Genomic DNA, 24,637 nt, shown 5'->3' on the forward strand with positions numbered 1-24,637 from the left:
AGACAATGGCAAGCTGTTCTTCAGAAGTTATGACAAATGTTTTTTTTTTCCTTTGCTTTGTTTTGCTTTTCCTAAATAATGTGATTTTTTAAATTTCTATTTTAAAGATGCTGGGTGTAATTCAAGATTAGGTATACAAGCAGTCATCATACAGGTAAAGTGTGGATCTCCCATTGGTCCCCACTTTGCCTGGTTTGAGATCAGGTACCCTTATTGATATTATGTGTCATCCCCTCCCCCCACTGCCCTGGCAGTTTCTGGCTACTGCCAATCCCTTTCTTATAATATTATGGTAAATGTTCAGGGTATAGCTCCTCTTATCCAAGGATGCTTATATAAGTATTTATAGTTTAAAATACCTGGGGAAAGGCTCATTTAAATTACTGAAGCAAGTATTTTTCTGCTTTGTTTTGGTTAGTAAGCAATATCTCTGTAATAACCTCTTGGTGTTTGAATAGAGCTTTTTGTACATTATCTCTGTTGGGGATTGTAACTCTGTGTACCGACATTCCTATATTCAATTGACAGATGAGGAGACTAAGACTCTGAGAGGGCAAGAGGCTAATGCAAGTAGAAGAAGAACAAATCTACAACCCAGACCTTCCAATTCCTAATTCAGAATTGATTTCATTGTTCTGTTCACAGACATAAGGTTAGGAAAAAGGAAAAAAAGGGGGAGTGAAAAGCTTAGAGCATTAAGGTCTCAAGGATTAACACCAGGGTTTGGATTTTAAAGAAAAACTCATCATTGAATCTCCTCTGTTTTTAAACCTCTGGTGGTTCCCCTTTGCTTGTTACAAAGTTTAAAATTAGAAGGTACTTCTAGTCCGATTCCCCACATAAACCCTGAATTCCCAAAAACCAGAGCTGTTTGAAACTTTGCAAACATACCAAATCTATACTTGACCTCCTTTTAATAACTATTATAATTTTATATCTATTACACACTTAATTAATTTATCAAATGCCTACATAATATTTACTATGTACTAGGCACTATTTGAAGCAATTCACAAATATTAACTCAGTTAATCCTCAGATTTCCAGGAAATTAGTAATATTATCCCATTTTATAGATGACGAAACTGAGCTATAGAGTTAAGATTCCAGAAAGCAGTCTGGTTTCAATGTGGGTACTCTTAACCACTACAATGTGGTCTGTATAGAACAGGAATTTCAAAATTGAAAAACAGATCACATTCAGCAAAACACCAATGTCTAGATGGCGTGCTACGAAAGGCCTCCCAGTTGTAGAATTCATTACTTTGTAAATGTACCATCATCTGGAGCCTAACTCTCAACGTTCTAGAGTCAGAAACCTGATAGTTTTAGGCACAGCACCAAGAACTCATCCTTCTCTTGGGCTTGGACTCATAATGACTTGACCCATGAGATAAAAAATTTCAAACTAGAATGCCAGTTGATTAATTTACAATGAGGAATAGAACTGTCTGTCACGTAGACTGGAATACGCATGCCAGCAAGCCCAGCACTCTCAGACTCTCAGCAATCGTGAAAATCCAGCTCACTCTTGGCAAGTAGCTTGGTCAACATGGCATCGTAGTGAGGGGTGTTCCTTGGATAAGCTGAACGTTCGTTGGCATCAGCTAGGTTGGCGTGAGTCATCTATGTGGAGATTGCAGCAGTCTTGCCAATGGGACATGAAGGACTTGAATTTCATTGGCCCGTTGTCCAGGACATTGTTGGGCTGGACACTGACAAACATGTGCCTTTAGTCATGCTTCTTGTTTCTATGATTCCAAAGCCTGACCAGGTTTTCCTTTTCTATTTTTAATAGATAGTGATACAGTCAATCTGGTTACAGTCAAGTTTTTAGGCCCTTTCTGTCTTTTTAAGATAGACTTTATATAACTATGTTTTCAGATGGCATTGCCTTTCTGTTAACATTTCCAAGACCTAACACAAATGCTATGTAGCATTTCTTACACTGAATTATAATTATATATTTAATTTTCTTAATAACAAATACCAAGTCACATTCTTTCTTCTTTGTACTCTTCATAGTAATTTCATTGCCCAGCATATGACAGAAGTTTTATGGACGTTTAGTGAACAAAAAGTAAATTAGAGGCGTTCAAGCATTGTGATTAAGGATGTGATCTCTGAAGCCAGATATTCTGGTTTCAAATTTCAGCTCTTCAATTTACTAGTTGTGTGATTTTGGCAAGTTATGTAACCTTCCTAAGTTTCAGTTTTCTCATCTGTAAAATGGATACAATGATGGTATCCTATCTCTCAGGGATTTTTAGAAGATCAAATAAATTAATACATATAACAGACTTAGACATGTACCTGGAATTCTAAAGCTATTAGTGTAATCATTCTTTCAGAAATCCATAGTATATTTTGACTTCAAGTGTGACTTATTTTGAAAAGAGGAGTATCGCTGTTCATGAGTTGAGCATCATCACCTAAATCGATGTCAATTGATTGAAGTCAAGTGTCAACAATGTTTTATCAAAATGTGATTGTTTTTGTTCATAAGAATTCAGTAAAATGGAAGCTCTCATATAATGCTGGTGGAAGTATGTAATGGCACAACTTCTGTGGAATGCATTTTGTAAGAGCCTTATAAAAGTTAATTCCATTTAGTCCAGTAATTCTCCTTCTAGAGATTTACCTATTCTAAAGTCACAGTCAGAAACTTGGATAAAACATATGCATGGAGATGGTTTAACATAGCACCATTTATCAAAAACCCAAATTGAAAATGACATATATGACAAGCAATGGAGGAGTGATTATGCAAATTATTATGTAATTTGATGGAATATTATTTAGCTCTCAAAATGGTGTCTTTAAAGTGCCTTCATAATATGAGAAAATATCTTCAAAAACTTTTGTTTCCTTTCTTTCTTTTTTTTTTTGAGTTGGAGTCTCACTCTGTCACCCAGACTGGAGTGCAGTGGCACGCTCCCAGCCACCGCAGCCTCGACCTGCTGGGCTCTGGTGATCCTTCTGTCTCAGCCTTCCAAGGTGCCCGAACTACAGGCACACACTACCACGCCTAGCCAATTTTTTGATGTATTGTAGAGATGAGGTCTCGCCAAGTTACCTGGGTGGCTCTTGAACCCGCGGACTCAGGCAATCCACTCACCTCGGCTTCCCAAAGTGCTGGGATGACAGGCTGAGCCACCAAGCCTGGCCCAAAAACTTTTCAATGGAAAAAACACAGGTTACAAAATTGTATACGTGATGTGATTTCCTTCAGGCTGGGAAGGGATAAGTAAATTAAATGATAGTAATTATCTTTAGATGAGACAACTGCAAAGCCTCTACATGCAATTTAGAAATAAAAATAATTTTTTAAGAATTATGACTTTTCATGTCCTTAGAAGTATGATTTGTAAGATATCAATAGTAAGTCCAGTTTTTATTATATTCAAGACCTAAGTTTTTCAGTAAAATATCTCTTCACTTTTATCTCAGAAATAATTAAGACAGGTTTCATTTGTAAATATATTTTCAGAAAACCTTTATCTAGTTAAATATATACTAAGTAGGCATTCTGAAAACTTCTTGGAAGCAAGATGAAGAGTTAGTTTTAATGTTGATAGAGAAAGCAATTTACATATATAACGTCTATAGATCAACACAATTTAGTTTTTAATAGCAACTTGCTTAAGAACATACTTAGAAGAAAAGAGAAACCCTCTCACTAATATTAAAATAAAATTACTTTTATTAAAAAATTTCAAATGTTGAGCCTCTCATAATGAGTTTCTTTTTTTCATTTTTGTGACCTAGGAGCTGTGAAGGGAGAAACATTCGCTATAGAACATGCAGTAATGTGGTAAGTATGAGGTTCTGTAATTGTGATCATGTGTTTTTTTTGTTTTGTGTTTTTTGAGTTGGAGTCTCACTTTATCGCCGAGGCTGGAGTGCACTGACATTCTCATAGCCACCACAACCTCGACCTGCTGGGCTCAGGTGATTCCTCCGCCTCAACCTTCCAAGCAGCTGGAACCACAGGTGCACAATACCATGCCCGGCTTATTTTTTAATTTATTACAGAGACAAGGTCTCGCCATGTTGGCCAGGCTGGCCTCAAACCCCTGGCTTAGGCAATCCTCTCACCTTGGCCTCCCAAAGTGCTGGGATTACAGGCTTAAAGCACCGCAGATAATGTCTATTTTTAGCACTGAATAATGCTAAGGAAATCAATCAGTATCTTACTAAGAGTTATTTTTATACTACTCTGATTATAATGGATTTTTAAAAATGGATTAAAATGGTATTTTTAATGTTCCTCTATAAACTTTTCATGATTTGAACAGCTTGAAAGTAACTAGACTGTTTCAAAGCAAGGACTCTTCTGCATTTCCTCTCTGCTTTCTACCTTTTCACATGTAGTTCTCATGAGATTGGGTAAGAGGAACAACCAAAGATAAACCACGTGGGATACTATGAAATAAACATTAGTGAATCAAACGTAGATTTGACAAACTTGTTCATTCACTCAACAAACATTATGCAGGGCCAATTCTGTGTGAGGCACTATACTAGTACAAGGACAAAGATATGTGGCCCCTGTCTTTTTTTCTTTTTTCTTTTTTCTTTTTTTTTTTTTGAGTTGGAGTCTCACTGCTTTGCCCAGGCTGGAGTGCAGTGGCATGCACGCTCATGGCCACCCTAGCGTTGACTTGCTGGGCTCCAGCGATCCTTCCGCCTCAGTCTTCCAAATAGTTGGAACTACAGACGCACGCTACCACACCCGGCTATTTTTTATTTTATTATAGAGACGAGGTCTTGCCAAGTGGCCTGGGCTGGTCTCGAACCTGTGGGCTCAGGCAGTGCACTCGCCTTGGCCTCCCAAAGTGCTGGGATTACAGGCTGAGCCACCAAGCCCGGCTGGCCCCTATCTTTAAATATGTGTAATATAGTAAGGGCTAGATAGAAGAGCAGTGTGTGCATGACACCACATGCTAGGGCAAAATATGACAAATGCTATAAGAAAGAAAGTTTTTTTGTGGGTTAAAATGGAAAACTGAAGGATCTTAAAGGACAAAGTGATTTGAGATAGGGCTCGGAGGACTATGGCTGGCCTGTACTGGATGTGAAATGGTAATCAGTCCAAGTTATGAAGAGGACATGATGGGCAACTTTGCAGACAGGAATGTTGAAGATGTGTTCTGGGCGCTAATTTCAATAGACCCGAACACCGCGGTATTAAAGGATTGAAATGTTTGAGATCACACCCTAAAGAGATTTGCATGTTGGGCTTCCAAGTTTATATTAGTTCAGTGAATAAATGGAGTCACTGGAGGTTCTGCAGCGAAAGTGTGATGTTGTAGTTGAGGGTTGCATTGGAACAGGAAACGAATGAGGAAGAAAATATCGTGACTGATATTTTCAAAGTAGCTTCCTTGCCGCCTGTGTCTAATATACTTGTCCTACAGCCCAACCCTGTCCCTCACAATAGTCATTCACATTTTACTTTCTTTACAGCACTTCTCTCTCCAAAATTTATCTTATTTGCTTACTTGCTTATTTCCATTTCCCCACTGTAAAATGTAAACTCCATGAGGGCAAGAGCCCATTCATCTTATTAACTCCTTGTGTCTAGAACTGTTTACTATCACATATTAAGCACACGGTAGATACTTGTTGAATGCAAAATGAGTATCCAGGATTCTGAAACTATGGTAAATGCCATTATCAGAAATAATAAAGTTGGGAGGAGTTTGGGGAGAGAAAAATGATAAGCTTGACTTGGGGATATTATTGAGTTTGGTATGCAGGCAGGACTTATAATTGATACATTCAACTAGGCAGTGGGAGTTTGGGTCTGGGAAAAAGGTCAGGGCTGAAGTCATGGATACACAAAATAGGAAACACAAAGTTTGAGGATTTAGAAGCAGTTTGTTAGGTGGAGAGTATAGAATGATGAGAGAAGGGAACTTTGGAACTTTGTTGAATGTCTGAATTCAGAGAGAAAAAAAACAGAGAGAGAGAAGCTACAAAAGGGACCATATGAGAGACAGAAGAAGAGGTGAGAGAATTCCTAGAAGATGTTTAACAGGATGCATGTTGCCAAGAGGTTGAAGACTGAGAGAAGGCCAACAGAAGGGTTTCATTTTATTTAAGACATGTGGTACAATTCAGGATTAGGTGTACAAGCGGACATCGTACAGGTAAAGTTTGGACCTTCCTTTGGTCCCCACTTGGCCTGGTTTGAGATCAGGTACCCTTATTGATGTTGTGTCCCCACACCCCCAACCCGGCAGTATCCTGCCACTGCCAATCCCTTTCTTAGAGTATGATGGTAAGTGTTCAGGGTCCGCTTATGAGTGAGAACATGTGGTACTCTGTTCTTTGTTTCTGTGATAGATTATTGAGTATAATAGACTCTAAATCCATCCAAGTTGCTGCGAAGTCTACATGTTTGTTGGAAGAGTAGTTTCTATAGCTTGTGAGAACAAAAGCAGTATTGGAGGAAGAAAAGAAGTGTATTAACGAGGAAATGGCATGGATGGGTGCTGCTATTCTTATGTAGTGTTTAACAGAGAAAATTAATCATTTGTGGAATCATAAAAAGGTTTTTTGGTGTGTGTTTGTTTAAAATGAGAAACCACTGAGAGATGAGTTGCCAGAGGAGAAATGGATGCTGTGCGGAGGTAAGTGTGTACTTGATGCCAAAAGTCCCAGGGTAGACAGTAGGTGACAAGAAGAAGAATAATCTTGATAAAGGAAATGGATACCTAATTCATTCTTAGAAGACAGAGCAAATTGCAGGAAGAAAGATGAGGATATGGAAAGCTTTGTGAAGAAAAGTGGAAGCTGCTCATAAGATACAGGGGCAATAGTCTCTGTTGGAAAATTGTCCAAGTCATTTGCTAAAAGTAAAGGAGGTGAGTTGGACATCAGAAAGCAAGCATGAAGGTTCAGAAGAGCCACTGGGAAAATTTGTAAAAGCCAGCAAGCAATAAAAAATATATATATATTGGGGAAAAAGAGAGCTCGCCGGAGCTGAAACAGCTTGATTGTACAGAAGACATGATCAGCAGGGTTTTAAGATCTAGTACCAATACTGAGAAGCACTGAAGCAGGGATAGGGAAGATGAACATTGGATGGAGGTGACCCAAGGTCAGAGTAAAGATGAAATGAGCGAGACTAAAATTAATGAAAAGTCTCTATTTTTAGGAGCCTGATCAGGGAGATTGCAAGCAGCTAGAAGGCATGGTCTTCAGGAAAAAATAATTGTTCAGTGAAAAACTTTGCCTTGTTCATTTTTCTATTTCCACTTAGGATACTATGTCCCAAATACCCCAGCTCATATCACTGCATTCTCCACCTCTCCCACACCTCACTCAACTATTGACTGGTTAAAAAATCAGATAGCTATAGTTTTTAATATTTCAAAAAATGATATTGGCAGTCTGATTTAGAAATGGTATGAAAAGATTTTTTGATGGAACTACTCAGTTTTTTTACTATCCTCTTTATTGTAGTGATATCTTGATTATCCATTTTTAAAATCACACCATGTTATAGAATCTCCTTAACTTCTAGTCCTTTTCTTTTTAGTGTTTAGAATTTAGAAAGGGTCTAAACTATCCTAAATACATGAATACCTAAAGCTTCATGAGTAGATATCTATCTACACTTTCCTTAAAGTTCTTTGGAAACAGCCAACAACTTCTTTGGTATGATGAACATTTTCATGGACTTTTTTGCTTGGTCTTTGGCCATGACAGAAGCAATGTTGCCAAAAAAAAAAAAAGTGTAAGAAAAAAAATTTTCACATCACATTCCAGTTTTCAAACTAGGAAGTTCAAGACAATTCAGTTCAATATTCTTTCTTGGATACTTGATTTGGAAAAACTAGAGTGTTTTCAGCTAAGTTTCCAGGGTCACTCTTTAATCCCCGGGCAGCTTCTTGGGACACTTTTGAACCATTTTGCTCCCAAAGATCCAACCTTTTTTCCTATTTTATATAGAGCTGCTAATAAAACATTTCTTTGGGTTTTTATTCGCCAAGGCAAGCTGAAGAGTAAAAAGCATCGCCCCAGTTTCCCAATTTTTCTGATTTTCCTGAAAAATTAGCTCACAGACTTAAAAAATGTATTGCCAATCCCTCTACAAATAAATATGTCAACACAACAAAGATGGAGTCCCCATGTTTGCATCGTTCTCATTGTCATGGTGCCTTCTTACACTATTTCCAGCTGATTCAAGAAGATTATTTTTCTTCCTAAGGATATAGTTTACCTAATCTATCCCATCTTACAGTTCCCTGCTCTTTCCTAAGGAAGCTTCAAGGCCCTTCCTCTCTGGAAGAAAGGACTAAAGACATTCTTAGGAGAAACAATAGGTGTGAACTAACAAACCAATCATTTAGGTCTCAAAGATTTCACCTCAAAACGGTGAATCCAGGAGGCCCTCAGAAAGGTCTCCTTAGGTCATATCTTCATGTTTATTCAAATTAAATCTCAAATCTGAACCCCTTGAACTTAAATGGCCATTTTTTTTTTTTTTTTTTTTGAGTCGGAGTCTCACTCTGTTGCCCAGGCTGGAGTGCAGGGGCATGCTCATGGCCACTGCAGCCTTTACCTGCAGAGTTCAGGTGATCCTTCCACCTCAGCCTTCCAAGTAGCTGGAACTACAGGTATGCACCACCATGCCCAGCTAATTTTTTGATTTATTGTAGAGATGAGGTCTCGCCAAATTGCCCAGGCTAGTCTTGAGCATGTGGGCTCAGGCAATCCTTTTATCTTGGCCTCCCAAAGTGCTGGGATTATAGGCATGAGCCACCATGCCTGGCCTATTAAATAACTGTTTTAAATTGACTTCCACAGTGTTTAGAGTACTTTTGTGTTATTTATAAGCTGTTTTTTCTTCACTATCCTTAACATGAGTTGGCATTTAGGGGACATAATTAGCAGTATAATAGGCCTACCTGCTTCTGGTATATCTGGTGGTGCTCTCAAATTCTTTATTAATTTTTTTATTGTTTCTCTGCAACATTTTGCTGTTCTTAAAACAAAAATATGTGTTCAGCATGAGAGTTGTTCTCAATCATGGGATTCATTGGTAAATAAAACCAAGACCTAGTTCTCTTGAAGCTGTCCTCCCAATAGAGGAAAACAAGCAAGCAAACAAATTATTTTAAAAGAAAAAAAGAACACACAGTGATCAGTGCTATGCAGAAAATTAAGTGATTGGTAGCTATCCCAGACTGGATCATCTGGAAGCTCACTTGAGGGGTGTCATTTGGGAAGAAAAAAACCCGCTATCTAAATACAGGGAAGGAGCAATCCAGATAGAAAGAACACCTATTGCAAAGACTTTGAAGTGTGAAAGAACTTGGTGTGTTCAAAGAAAGAATAAAACCAGCGTATCTAGAGTCTAATACTCTTATTGGGAGAGAAAAATAAAAACTGAAAGTAGGCAGAAACTAGACAATACAGGACACTGGAAAATACTTAGATTATATTCTAAGTGCAAAAAGAAGCTACTGGAGAATTTTATTTTTATTTTTTTTTTATTTTTGAGATGGAGTCTCTCTCTGTCGCCCAGGCTGGAGTGCAGTGGAATACTCATGGCCACCCCAGTGTCGCCCTACTGAGCTCTGATGATCCTTCTGCCTCAACCTTCCAAGTAGTTGGAACTACAGGTGCATGCTACCATGCCCGACTAATTTTTTTATTTTGTTGTAGAGACATGGTCTTGCCAAATTTCCCAGGCTGGTCTCGAACCCGTGGGCTCAGCCAATCCACTTGCCTCGGCCTCCCAAAGTGCTGGGATGACAGACTGAGACATCGAGCCCAGCCAACTACGGGAGAATTTTAAGCAGGGGTGAATAGAATTGGACCTCTGATTTTAAAAGATAGGTTTGGCTGTAGGCTCACTTTGGAGAATGGATGGCAAAGTATAGAATAGAAGTAAAGACACCAGTTAGCAGAGTTCTGCAGTAGTTCAGGTGAATGCTAATAGTTGCGTGAACTGGAGTGGCACCGGCAGGAAGATTTGGGATGTTCTAAAGACAGAATGTCTCTTCCTAAGCCACTCTGCCCCATCCTCAGTTTGATACAGTTCGTTGTCATGGTCTCCAGCACTATGGCTGTGGAATGCCAAAAACAGCAGCATTATGGCCAGAGGGAACAGAATGATCGTGGCGAGTGTATCTTTTTTGGCCTCAATTTTTACTCTTAATGAGATATTTGAAGTGAATAACATCAAAAGTGCCTTTCTATTCTGAAATCCTGTCATTCTTAAGATGTGTCAAACCTGGGCTATACTGAACTTGAATCTGAATACAGATCAGTGAAGATAATCTGTATTAGTTTAGTGACCAGCAATACTGTAATGAACAGATTTATAGCCAGTGACAAAGTGGAGTCAGGGCAAGAAGAGCTGATGTGGAGAGCAGAAGCAAAGCTGTACACCTTGCTGTATACCTTGACTGTCCATCTTGGCCAGTAATTCTCATCATTGAGGTTGTGACAATTCATGGCATTCACAGAGTTGTTTACATGGTTATTAATGGTGGGCATAAGGTAAATTCCCATTTGCCCTGTCTGTCCATTTTTCTCATAGGGCCTTTGTACAATATAAAGTCGGGGAACATTTACTGCTTTATGTCAAGGGTCAGATAGTAGTATATGGAAGAAATGTTAACTGCTACGGGTCTCCCTTGGTCAAAATTTGAAAGGAATTATTGAAACAACATTCTCACCAGTGAAATACTCCTGTAGTCTAGACAGATGCTGTAGTAAATAATGGCAACTTCAGGAGGTGGTCATCAAGCCTGCATGCCAGACTACTTCCCACGAAGAGGCACTCAAAGATGGGAAGGTTAACTTTCTCATAATCTAGTCCTTATTATTCCAGTGATTGAAAAAGAAGACATGACACTACTTATTTGTCAGGGTCATTTGCTTGGTAACGTGTTCACTTATTTATTCTCTTGTTTAATCATTTATTTAAGCAACATTTATTGAGCACCCAACTCAATAAATCATCTAAATAAAGTGTGATACACACTATCAATATGGAGGTGAGCGCCAAGTGCTGAGATGTCATGGAAGGGCCACAACAAACTCACAGAGCTGCCTCAGGATATTTTAAATATTCAAGGGAAACACAGCAAAACTTGACATTGGTTGCACCTTTTGTGAACTACTAGATCATGCTGTATTCCTTTCCATAAAGTCTTATCTTTACAAAGTTGGGTTTGCTTTGATGGAAAGTGAATACTGAGATGAAATCAACATGGAATAGGAAGTGAAGGTAGCATTGTCCAATCTAATTTCAGGCTTTGAGAAGTTGTGCAGTCACACACATCTCATTAGTAACTAAATATTATTTATAAATGAAATAAAATACTGTCTTTCTTTCAAGTTATATGTATTGTTTTTTTCAAATGCCTAGTAAGTCATTAGAACACAAATATTTATTAAACTGTTTAGACCTAACTGCTTAATAACTGGAACTCCTAGATATTCCTTTTTGTCTAAGGATGCCATAAAAAAAATTACTGACACATGAATGATGCTGTAAACAGAGTTTGGGAACCTCAGATCTAACACAGTGTAGGCAGTCAACACATATGATGATTGAATGAATGATATTCTAAATAAGGGGACATTTGTGCTGAGCTTTGAAAGATGAGGGACTTTTTCAGGCTACAAAGAGAAAGAGAGTGTTTTGAAAAATAGGAATGGAATTCATTGAACAATTTCCATTGGGATCTGTTATGTGCTGGGCACTTTTTCTAGGTACTAGAGCGTAACAGTAACAGAGAAAAAGATAATGTCCCTTGCGAAGCTTAGGTTATAGAGGGAGAAGCCAGATGATATACACATAGATAAAAGATGACAATTTCAAATAGTGAAAGATTAATAAAGAATAAGGCAGGGTAGTAGTATAGTGACACAGGAGGGTCGAGAAGCTGGCCTGTCTGGTCAGAAAATTATGAGGTGGACGTTTGAGCATCATTAGTACGTGTGAAGGGTGAAGAGTGAAGGAACCCAGCTAATTTTGAGCCTGGTGGGCCATTTTATGAGGCACAGAACAAGGTATATTGTGGGAAAAGAAGTGGCATATTTATCTGTGCCAAAGAATCTTACCAATGAACGTTATTTCATCAGAGGCACTCCTAGCCTTGCACCCAGGGTGACGAGCTTTGTTTGGAAGAACAGGAAATGACAGAAAACCGTTGTCTAACTACCCTTTTTGTGCTTTCTCTTCCCCCAGATCCAGAGTCAGCCCTTCTCAGATGAAATATATACTAGGCAGTAGAGGGATTTCTTAACTTCACGGGGAAAGTCTCAAGTGGGAAAGGGCTTTTGAGTGAGAGGATGTTGGCTTCTTCTTAATAAGTATTCAAAATCCCCTGCCTACCAGAGGGGGCGTCCAAGGACCACCCTAGGCATCTTGGCTGCCAACTCTCTCCAGCAGTGGGCCAAAGACATGCGCTTCTCCCAGATTCACCCAGGCTTCCATGGTTATTGATCAGTCCAGCTGAAAAACAGGACTTTTCCTTACACTGTAGTCTTCACTGAGAAAGAGACTGTTCTCATTTTAAAGTCTGGTAGGACGTGCCTTTTTTTTTAGTAGCTTTAAGACTTCATTCGTACCCCAATATCACAAAATTGAGACCAGGCTCTCCTATCTTTTAGAGTCCACATGGATTTTGCATTTGAGCAGTCTCTGAGAGGCCATCAAGATGTATGGGTGATCTAAAGGACATATTCTTCACGTCTCAATCCCGTGGACAGCACAATCCTTCAGGCAGCATTGTATAGCAGAAAGGACGTGGGTTTCCCAAGTCCTGGGGCTGTCACTTACTAGCTATGTGCTTTCAAACAATTTTATTAACGTCTCTCAATCTCAGCTTTCTTACCTTTAAAAAATGCCCTTCTTATATGTACAGAGAATGTTAATACAATGTGTATGGCAGTTTTAACATTGGAAACGAGTGGAGGGTAGCTGGTTAAATAAGGTGTGGTATGTCCACCACGTGAAACACTCACTATGCAATCTTTAAACAGAGTAAGGGGAATCTACATGTACAAACCTGTAAAATTCTTCCAAGTTATCTTGTTAAGTGTTAAAAAAGCAAGTTGTGGAGTATCACCTATAATATGACCTCAGTTTTTTTTTGTTTTTTGTTTTTGAGTTGGAGTCTCACTCTGTCGCCCAGACTGGAGTGCAGTGGCCGCTCCCGGCCACCGCAGCCTTGACCTGCCGGGCTCCGGCGATCCTTCCGCCTCAGCCTTCCCAGTAGCCGGAATTACAGGCCTGCGCTACCACGCCCGGCTGATTTTTTGATTTATTGTAGAGATGAGGTCTCGCTGCCCAGGCGGGTCTCGAATCCGCGGGCTCAGGCCATCCACTCACCTCAGCCTCCCAAAGGCGCGGGATGACAGGCTGAGCCACCGAGCCCGGTTGACCTCAGTTTTTAAAAATCCCTAAAGTGTGTCTGGTTGTGTAGCACCATCACAAGGTCTCGAAAGACACACGTGAAACTGATCACAATGATTACCTAACACAGAGCAGGGAGGGATTGAATGAATTAGGGGGATGTTCATTTTTTTTATTCTATATACTTTTGTAAGGGTTCACATATTTTTTTAAACAACGAACATATATTCCTATATTGGTAAGTATCATTTGAAAAATAAAATAGAAAAAAGAAAATGTGGCTAGGATAAAATATTTTAAAAGTCATTGGATTTATATTTGTTTTCAAAACATTGAAAACAACTCCTTGAAGAGTTTTCCTGAGGATTACATGAGAAATTATCTAGAAAGGACTCAGCGTGATACCTGACTTAATAATGCTGGTTCTGCTTTTCCTCATTACTTTTTATGGCTTGAATTGTGTCCGTTCCCCTGACCTGTACCACACCCCCTACAGCCCAATTGTGTGCCAGAGTTCTAGCCCTCATTATCTCAAAACGTGATTATATTTGAGGATAGTGTCTTTACAGAGATAATTAAGTTAAAAATAAAGTTATTAGGATGGGCCCTAATCCAATATGACTGTTGTTCCTTTAAGAAGAGATTATGATACAGATATATACAGAGGAGACACATGTAGACACAGGGAGAAGGTAGTTATCCTCAAGCCAAGGAGAGAGACCTCAGAACAAACCAGCCCTGCTGAAACCTTTATTTTAGACTTCTGGACTCCAGAACTATGAGGAAATCCATTTCTGTTGTTTAACCCACCTACTCTGTAGTACTTGTGGCGGTCCTAGCAAACTTGTCCACTACCTTTCTTCAACTTCCTCCTCTTCTCACAAAGTACTCTTTCTGGGAGACTACATTACTTTTAAAAAGTGAAAATTAGATCACTTTGAAATTCCAAAGATCAGCCTTATTCTATAGGATCATGGGTAATTTCTGATTGTTTTACTAAGTGACAAGTTCCAGGCATTCTGGAAGAAGGTTAGACCTCATCTCTGGCAAAACTGCAGAGTTATACGGCCCCTTCCTTTGGATAAACTATAGACAGACTTTCTATACGACACTCGTTCTTAGGCTGACATTCGGATCCCTGCTTGGCTGTTCTTTAGCCAGACTTGGTTGGAATTGCTTTATCTTCTCAGAATCATATTGCAAGGGACCAATCAATAGCCACCATAAAAAGTCTGATTTGGGCAACCCCCTTGGGTCCCCTCCCACTGTGGGAGCTTTTCTGTCTTAATAAATCCTGCTTAAAAAAAAACAAACAAAAAAAAACGTCTGACTTACCACAAAGCTAGGACGCATGTAGAATGGTGACTAAACTAGTTATAGGACTCTGTGGTTTGAGTGTATATTTCTTCTTTTTGGTGTTGAGAGGACGCATTTTCAAAAACATCTTAATTTCTCTGATCTGGTCTATAGTTTTTTTAAATTATCATTTATGCTAAAATTAGATAACAAAGGGAAACAATGTTTCAGAAGAGAGAAATGACAAGTGATTTTTACTGTTTCTCTGAGAACAGAGCCCCTGTCCAACCTATGATAGCATCAGTGCCAAATAAGCTTTGAGTATCTTGCAAATAAACAAATCTTTAAATGCAAGTACACAGTATGCCATGTGGACAACTGGAGGTTGATTTTGGTTCAAAACACATTATTTCTTTTTCACTAGTTAAACACTGAGCATTTAGGATCATGGCTGAAAATATTTGCAGCAATTACTCTGGGAAAAAAAAAACCCTCGTATTTTATGACTAACTGTTTTATCATTTGTGGCATAAAGAAATAAACATTTTTTAATGATTCACAGATTCCTTGGTTTGGTGGATCTGGTGGCTATAGATCTCTCTGCAGTGCTGGCTGCCAGGCAGCTGGCCAAGTTCCCTGGGTGTCTCCCCACCCCCAGTGGGCTGGGCCTGCTCTTCTTCTCCCCTCAGCCTTCTCCTGACTGCTGTATACATTTCTTTTTTAATGCTTTTTCTGACATGTCTTTATTAAACTCCTCCTAATTCTCTCTACTTTTCCTTTGTCCTGAATTTGTCCTCAATTTCTCATCCTCTGCCTCAACTCTTACTGTCTGGGGAGAGGGGTCTGTTATGAACAGGGCTCAGTGGAAAGAACACAGTCTTGGGAGCTCTGTTACTCACTGACTTTATGGTTTGGGGCTAACTCTTTAACTTCTCGTAGCCTCAGTTTCCTCAGTCATAAAGTAGAAATCCCAGTAATGCTCACTTTACAGTATTCCTTTACAGGAGTTAGTGCAATCGTGGAACTACACGGAGGATACTGAGTGGAGGATGATGGAGGATAGATTTTAGTTCTTTCTTCCACATTACCTTGGTAAAGTTAAGTAAGTGACAGTCTTATAGGAGACAGAGCCCAGTGGAACAACAGCCCACAGAATCACATCAGCATTAAATATTTTCTTCCAGAAAAACTAAATTTCCTTGCTAAGGACAATTTCACGCTTCTCCATAACTCATGGTAATATGAAGAACTCCAAGTTGTTGGGGGAAAATAGAAAAGGGAATATATTGGTATGACTGATTCTGCTGGATAGCATCCTTCTGTTATGTTTAAAGGGCCATCTGAGATATTCTTCCTAAGTTCATCGTAATTTTCTTCTAAGCCAGCATCATTCCATGGAGACTGCCAAAGGGAGTGTTGGCAATAGTTGCCAACAGGCTTTGCATGATGGGAGCTGGCTTTCCTGGCCCGGAGAGTCACATCTTCTTACTCACTTGTGTGATACTGACTGGCAAGCAATCAGAGTACCTCCTATAGCAGCTATGTTATTTTTTTGTGAGTTGATAGCTAATATCAAGCATCTACTTTCCAAACGCTCATAGTATGAACAGGAAGGCCACTTGGTCAACACAGAATTGGTTTCCTTCAATATAGCCATAGTTGGTTGCCATATTGAAACTCTCTGGGAGGAAAAATCAACTAGCCTTTGTTTTTTGTTTTGTTTGTTTGGTTTTTTTTGAGTTGAGGTCTCACTCTGTCGCCCAGACTGGAGTGCAGTGACGTGATCATGGCTCACTGTAGTCTCGACCTCCTGGGCTCAGGTGGTTCTTTCACCTCCCACGTAACTGGGACCACATGCACGTTCCACCATGTCCGGCTAATTTTTAAATTTTTTTTGTAAAGACAGGGTCTCACTATGTTGCCTAGGCTGGTCTCAGACTCCTGGGCTCAAGCAATCCTTCCACCTCAGCCTCTCAAAGCGCTGAGATTACGGGCATGAGCCACTGCACCTAGTCTAGCTAGACATTTAGTAGGTGTATGTCTTGTTGTTAATGGTACAGTACTGACTTGATAGATGTTTGCAGAAAAGAAAAATCTTTCATCAGTTCAACTTTCAACTGAAGTAGAGGATTAAAGGATGAGTGTATCATTTTCAAGTGTGTTAAGAACTGATTGAGAAAAGCTAATATGAGCCCTATCTCCCAGCTATCTCTATGAGCTTGGGCAGACAGCTTTAACCTCTCAGTGCCACAATCCTTGTCATTGAACATGGTGGATAAAGACAGATCATATACCTCAAAAGGATTCCGGCAAAGTCATAGATTCATAGAGAATTAAAACTTAGTATATTTTGTGTATATTAGCCCTTTGTGCTGAGTACTATGAGTGAGTGTCGTTAATTAGTTAGCTTTTTTTGTACTTTGCTGTAATTCTAGAAATCTTGTCCTTCATGTGTTTTCCTTTGCATTTTAAACATGTACCAGTCAAGGTAACTAATGACTTTTCAACCACAACTCATTGAATTCTCACAACCACCTTAAAAAGCGGGCATTACCTCGATTTCATGAATAAAGAAATTAGCACATTTAAAGAGATGAAATGCCTTATCTGGGTCATACAGCTAAAGAGTGATCCAGTGAGGTTTGTAAATGACAAGGCACAGACTCATTTCACCATAACACCAGAGAATGTATAGATGATCTAGACTTTCATTTAGCAAATAACAAAACTGGGATACAAAAAGTTTAAAACTCAAGCATTTTTACAACAAATGTTTTTTTATAAAGAGATATCCAAACAAGTTTACTGTAGCAATTATAACTCTTCAAGACTAGACATACACGAACCGCTGAGAATTTTTAAAGTGCAAATTAAATACAGCAGAAAAAGCAAATCCAAGAATTCTTGCTGAAAACATCCCTAATTCCCTCCCCTTTGAGCCTCTCTGTCTGTCGAGAGGACATAAATTGATTAGGTCAATACTCCTCAGAATCTACTTTCCCAATTCCTAGTTTCTGAATTTCATAAGACGGTCTCTAGTGAACCAGATAGAAGCTTGAAGCGAGGATTTGAGAATGATTTAGAAAGAAATTACTACTGCAGTTCATCTCTTGGCAGAGTGCCCCATGGAATGAAACCAAACAAGCTGCCATTTCTAGGTTGCTAACGTGCAAATACTTGCCTGCACTCAGCCTGGCTTCCATGAGCCTAGAAATGATAAGTAGCATCAAATCTTCTGATTAACACCAAGATGTGTTGAAACTCAAGCAACATAAACTCTGAGTTTTTTTTTTCCCTTTGAGAGCTCACTCACAGACCTTTGTGGTGAATACTATGATCGAGTGCCATTATTTAATTAGTTAACTAATTTTGTACTATATTATAATTCTAGAAATCTTGTCCTTCATATGTTTTTCTTTGCATTTTAAACATTCTCTTCCTTTTCAGAGGAAATTGTGAAATTTAAAGAGGTTATCTTTGAGGTTTGGCTATATTTTTCTTTATAATCTTGCTGTGAGCAGTAGCTACCCATGGCTGTTGGAGAGTATTTAGTTGGGGTTTCCAATTCAGTTAAGGGTTTTAAGTGAAATATAGTCATCACAGAGGGTAAAGAGGCATGATTTAGGTTCATTTTCCTTTGACTTCACTGAGCAATTATACTTTAGAGCTCTTGAACACCCATATCCTATAACATACCAGCCTCCTTTTCCCAAGTAGTATATTCATTACAAAAAAACTCCTAACTTCCCAAAATAGAAGTTTTCTTTAAAAAAGACAAAAAAAACACTATATTTCATAATATATAATTTACAACTTAATTTTTTTCTTCTATTAAAATATTATTAGGAATCATTTGCTTTGAATTATTGTAGATATTAGAAGTAATTCAGACAAATCTCTCCATTTGTACAGGACTGTGGTTTGAAAAACAATTTTCAAACTTCTTTCTGTGTAGCCACCTTGACATCGTGATTGGGTGATAAAGTCAAGCAGGCTGGTTTCTAGGCACACCACCCCTGTTTCATCCAGAAGAGCTCTGCTGTTAACTGCTATATTTATTAGCATCCTGTATAAGTTTCCTTTGGGAAGAAAATAGTTCTGCAGCAACAACCAAACAAAAGTTAGAAAATCTCTGCTTTATGATATCCTTCCCAAAAGGTCTTCTAGCTTCTGTGTGATTATTCCTATTACTGTTGAATTGAACACAGATAGTTTTTGACTATGGGCATGACATCACCCTAGAAGCAAGTTAAAATAAAAAGATTTGTATAAGAGTTTATACCCTCAGATATTTTTAAATCGGAAGGAAGAGGAGAAAGACAAAAATATGGCTAGTTATAATCCAATGTAGAATAAGATAAATTATTAAAGAAAAGTATAAGGTAAGAGCTCAGAGAGTTTCTATGCGATCTATTAATCCTGACTTTTCCAAACAAGCAGCAATCACAGATAAAACATAAATGATAAAACCGATAGCATAGCCAGATTTAAAAGGAAGACAAAAATGTCCATGAACCAAAAATGGAGCATAAATGCAGAATGGTGAACAGTGGTGATATCGTGGGCTTTTTGGCTCCAACACCAGAAGAAAGCAAAGATTGGCAGTAGCTCAACTCCTATAGGATACCAAGACTAAATTTATTTCATGGGAGCTAAGTCAGGTAGGGAACTCAATGTCAGGAGCTTGGATGGGGCTCTCTGTTGAGAAGAAAAACTGAAAAAAAATTTTTTTTAATTGACTGTTGCCTGTGATGAGAGCTTTATCTGAAATTGTGGGTCTAAAAGAGTTTGGCTGGTAGACATAGATATCATATCACGAATTGAAATTCTGTCAAGTTATACTTTCACTCTGGAACTGGATTTGCAATTTCTCATTATGGATTAAAACTCAAAATTTCAGTCTAGTATCTGATTTTGGACTGGGGGCTTTGTGAGCCCCTTGGAGATAATCATAAAATCATTAGAACAGGCAAAGACAGGGAGAAAAATCCCAAAAGTTTTCCACTAAAAATGAGCCTGCAAATAAAAATTCCAAAATATGTGAAAGAAATGTAATCCCAAGAAAGTCAACAAAATCAGTGGTCCCTCCAGATAAAATTGTGTGAAACAGCTTGACAAAGACTTTAAAATTGATAAAGTCGATTCTCATTTTTCCTGGACTCTGGTAATTGTGAATTTGTCTACTCACTACAGTTTATTTGTAACATCCAAATAAATACTTGTGCTTTTGTGGTCATTCATGAGCTTGTGAAAAGCAGTGACTTATTTGAGTCACCTAATGATTATGTTCCCAGCTATAGTTGAACAAAGTGACACTCTGCCTTCTTGATTCAGCTCTCATACTATAAACAAGTCTCATCTTTGTGGTCTATTTAGTATCAAGTTTTTCACGTTTATTTTTGTGCTTTTTTTTTTTTTTTTTTTGGTGATTTCATTGTTTAAAATGGCCCCCAAGCATAGCGTTGAAATGATGTCTAGTGTTTCTAAGCTCAAGAAGGCCAAGATGTGCCTTAGGGAGAAAATATGTGCATTAGATAAGCTTCCTTTAGGCATGAATTAAAGTGCTATTGGATGTGGGTTTAATGTTAATGAATTAACAATATCAAATAAGGAGTTTTTAAACAGAAACGCACATAAAATAAGGTTATCTGTTGATCAATTGATTAAAATGTGACCAGAGGCTCAAAGGAACTGCATTTCTCCTGAATGCAGGGATTCAGTATTCACTAATTCAGTGTCTGTGGTGACTTTTTAGAACATAACAACCACAAATAATGAGAATTTGTATTTTTAAAAGAAACCCATTAAGAGGTAACAGCAATACTGAAATTCATATGTAAATATAAAAGAGAACGAATAGCCAAAACAATCCTCAACAAAAGGAACAAAGCAGGATGTATCATACTTCCAGATTTTAACTTCCAGATTGGTACAAGAATAAGCACATAGACCAGCGGAACAAGGCAGAGGTACTGGAGGCAAAAACTTGGTCTCTCAACCAACTCATCTTCGACAAAGCCACCAATAACAACCACTGGGGAAAAGAGACCATATTTAACAAATGGTGTTGGAAAAACTAACTGACCACATGCAGAAGAATGAAACCAGACCCCTACCTATCACCATATACAAAAATCAACTCTAACTGGATCAAACACCTAAATGTGAAACCTCAAACTGTAAGAATCCTAGAAGAACATGTAGGAAACACTCTTATGTACATGGGAGTAAGCAATGAATTCTTGACCAAATCCCCAAAAGCAAATCCCATAAAAGCTAAGATAGACAAGTGGGAGTTCATCATACTGAAAAGCTTTTGTGCAGCAAAAGAAACCATCAAGAGAGTGGGAAGACAGCCCACAGAATGGGAAAAAAAATATGTGCTAATGACATATCAGACAAAGACCTAACATCTAGGATCTACAGGATCTACAAGGAATTCAAAGGAGCTCAGGGGGAAAAAAAGGATATGAAGAGACACTTTTCAAAAGAAGATGTACAAGCAGCCAGTAGACACACACAAAAAATGCTCAGCCTCACTGATCATCAGAGAAATGCAAATCAAAATTACGAGATACCACCTAACTCTGGTAAGGATGGCTATCATTAATAAGCCAAGAAACAACACAGGCTGGTGCAGGTGTGGAGGAGAGAGAACGCTTCTACGCTGTTAGTGGGAGGGCAAGCTAGTTCAACCCCTTATGGAAAGCAGTGTGGCAATTCCTAAAAGAACTAAAAATTGACTTTCCACGTGATCCAGCAATGCTTGGAATATATCCTGGGAATATACCTTTAGAAAGAGAAGTTCTTCTACAAAAAAGACACCTGCACATGCATGTTTGTAGCCACACTATTCACAATAACAAAAACATGTAACCAACCCTACTGCCCATTGAAAGTAGACTGGATAAAGAAAACGTGGTACATATTCACAATGGAGCATTACGCAGCCATAAAGAACAACAAAATCATGGACTTCGCAGCAAATTGGATGGAGTTGGTGACCATCATACTTAGTGATCTATCACAGAAACAAATAACGGAATACCACATGTTCTCACTTATGAGTAGGACCTGAACATTAATTACATTAGCACAAGGAAGGGATTGGCAGTCTCTGGGCACTGTCGGAAGGGAGGCAAGGAGGGTATACACGTAATAATACAAAGGATACCTGGTCCCAAACCAGGGGAAATGAGGGCCAGTTGGAGACCCAAAGTTTACCTGCATGCAGCCTACTTGTGTAATTAATCCTTACTTGGACCCCACATCTCTATAATAAAATCAAATTTAAAACAAATTTTCCAAAAAAAGAATAAATTCGGGAGATAAAGGCAGAAATGAAGTAATAAATAAATTGTTAAAGTATTAGGATTTTGCAATTAAAAAATCTAGTAATTGAAATAAAAATTTCAAAATAATTTCAAAAACAATATTCTGGGATAAATTCTAGACTACACACAAAGAGAGAATTAGTGAAAATTTGAAGACAACCATTAGAAACTTTGCCCAAAATACAACCAAAAAATTTCAAAATATATAATATAGAAGAACTTTTAAGTGATATAGCGAGTGAATAAAAGGTTCCAGCATACATCAAATAGGAGTTCCCAAAGAGAATGAGGGGTATGACATTTAGAATATGCCAGAAAGGAAAAAAGACAAGAGTGATCAAACTAGAATGGCAATGAAAATGCTGGTCAGAAAAAATAAATACAGACCCAAACATATTATAATCCAATTTCAGAAAGAGACTCTAACCTTTAGGATAAGGGGGAAAGAAGAAAAACTCTCATAAAAAAGACAGAGAACCCACACACTCATAGAAAAGACAGAGAACCCACTCACAAAGAAAATCAGACTAAATGCCAAAAATTCTCAGTCACAATGAAGTCTAGATGATTGATTAAAATCTTTAAAATGCTAACGGAAGCCGGGCTCGGTGGCTCAGTCTGTAATCCCACGCCTTTGGGAGGCTGAGGTGAGTGGATTGCCTGAGCCCGCGGGTTCGAGACCCGCCTGAGCAGCAAGACCTCATCTCTACAATAAAAATAAAAAAATCAGCCGGGCGTGGTAGCGCATGCCTGTAATTCCAGCTTCTCGGAAGGCTGAGGAGGAAGGATCGTCGGAGCCCAGCAGGTCGAGGCTGCGGTGGCCGGGAGTGGCCACTGCACTCCAGTCTGGGCAACAGAGTGAGACTCCAACTCAAAAAAAAAAAAAAAAAAAAATGCTAACGGAAAATAACTGTCAGTGTAGAATCTTATACCCTCAACTATCAATGCAGAATATAGGCAAAATAAAAACATGTCCTGATATACAAAGATAAGAGTTTATTACCCACAGACTTTCACTAACATAATTACTAAGGGGAAAAAAAGGTGAACCCTAGGAGAGATGGGCTTAATAACAAAAACAATGACAGTCTTCAAGCTTTCTCTTCTTTGCTGTAGTGACCAAGGAGACTTATCTGTCCTAAACCTTTGCTTCTCAAAGGGAATTTTGACATCCAGCAGTATCAATATTAGCCTGGTTCTTGTGAAAAAAGGAAGAATCTCAGGTTTCATCCTGGACCTGCAGAATCAGACTCTTCAGTTTAACAAGACCCTGGTGATTCATAAGTCCATTAAAGATTGAGAAGCACTGTTCTATCAGATGGTACATCCTCTCTCAGCTTGGGTCACTGAGTTATCCTATAGATAACATCTGCTCTGGAAAGTTCGCCATTGCAAGAATATGAAATAAATCTTTCCTGTGTTGAACCAAAGAGATTGTAGAGATTGTTTGCATTTTCAGAATCTCCTGCCCTATCTTGACAACTACAGTCAGTATGGTAAGCGGAATGGTCCCCTAAAGATATCTATGCCCTGGTTGCTAGAACTCAGGAATATATTACATTATATAGCAAAAAAGAATGTACTGATGTAATTAAGATTACAGACCTTAGGACAGGAAGAAGAGCCTGGATTATCCAGATGGGCCTAATATATTCACATGAACCCTTTAAAGCAGAGCACTTTCCTCAACTGGAGGCAGAAAAGTGTCGCAAAAGAAATCAGATTCCAAACATAGGAAGGCTCTGAGACAGAGGAGGCCATGGGCAAAAACAGCAGAGAGGTTTCTAGGAGCTAATGGTGGCCCCCAACTGATGGCTAACAATGAAAGCGGGATATTTTTCTACAACTCCAGCAAGTGAATTTGGTCAGCAACCTAAATTATCTTAGAAGTGGATTCATCTCCAGAACCTTGAAACAGTAGCTGACCTGATCTCAAATCAGGTGACATGGGGGCCAAAGTGAGGCCCAAAGTTTAACTGTACAATGACCATTTGTATACCTATCCCTGAATTGTACCCCACATCTTTAATATTAAAAAAATTTTTTTAAGTAGCTGAGTCCTTTGAACACCTTAATTTTGGCCCTGTGAGGGTCTAAGCAAAGGGCCCACTGAGCCACGCTCGACCTAGACTTCCGTACAGAATTATGAGATAATAAATTTATATTGTTTTAAGCAGCTAAGTTGATGATTTGTTATGGTAGCAATAGAAAATTAATAAGCCAACTGTTGACTATAACTTTGTTTTTATTTACTATTTGTATAGTAACAATATTCCAATATGTCGTGTGTTACGTTCCCTCTTGTATTTGGGAGAAAGCTAGAAACACAAGATAAATTTAGATTTTCAGGAAATTTACATTGAGATGTATATTAAAAAAGTAAAAATATCCATTAAGAGTAGAAATACAATAACAGTTTCCAAACTAGCAGAATACATACTAAAAAAATAAAGAGGCCGGGCTCGGTGGCTCAGCCTGTAATCCCGCGCCTTTGGGAGGCTGAGGTGAGTGGATTGCCTGAGCCCGCGGGTTCGAGACCCACCTGGGCAGCGAGACCTCATCTCTACAATAAATCAAAAAATCAGCCGGGCGTGGTAGCACATGCCTGTAATTCCAG

The 24,637-nt window shown here is 38.6% G+C and overlaps 1 protein-coding gene across 1 annotated transcript in view; it reads left to right on the forward strand.

The window, feature by feature from the left end:
- ADAMTSL1 (ADAMTS like 1) overlaps positions 1-24,637 on the forward strand; it is a 431,341-nt gene that overhangs the window by 54,494 nt on the left and 352,210 nt on the right. The window contains exon 3 of the mRNA XM_021715583.1: positions 3,769-3,814. Coding sequence (XP_021571258.1) covers positions 3,769-3,814 — 46 coding nt within the window. The remainder of the gene's footprint in view (positions 1-3,768; positions 3,815-24,637) is intronic.

Source organism: Carlito syrichta, unplaced genomic scaffold (genome assembly GCF_000164805.1).
Source record: "Carlito syrichta isolate Samal-C Ts95f unplaced genomic scaffold, Tarsius_syrichta-2.0.1 Scaffold307203, whole genome shotgun sequence".
Classification (NCBI taxonomy): domain Eukaryota; kingdom Metazoa; phylum Chordata; class Mammalia; order Primates; family Tarsiidae; genus Carlito; species Carlito syrichta.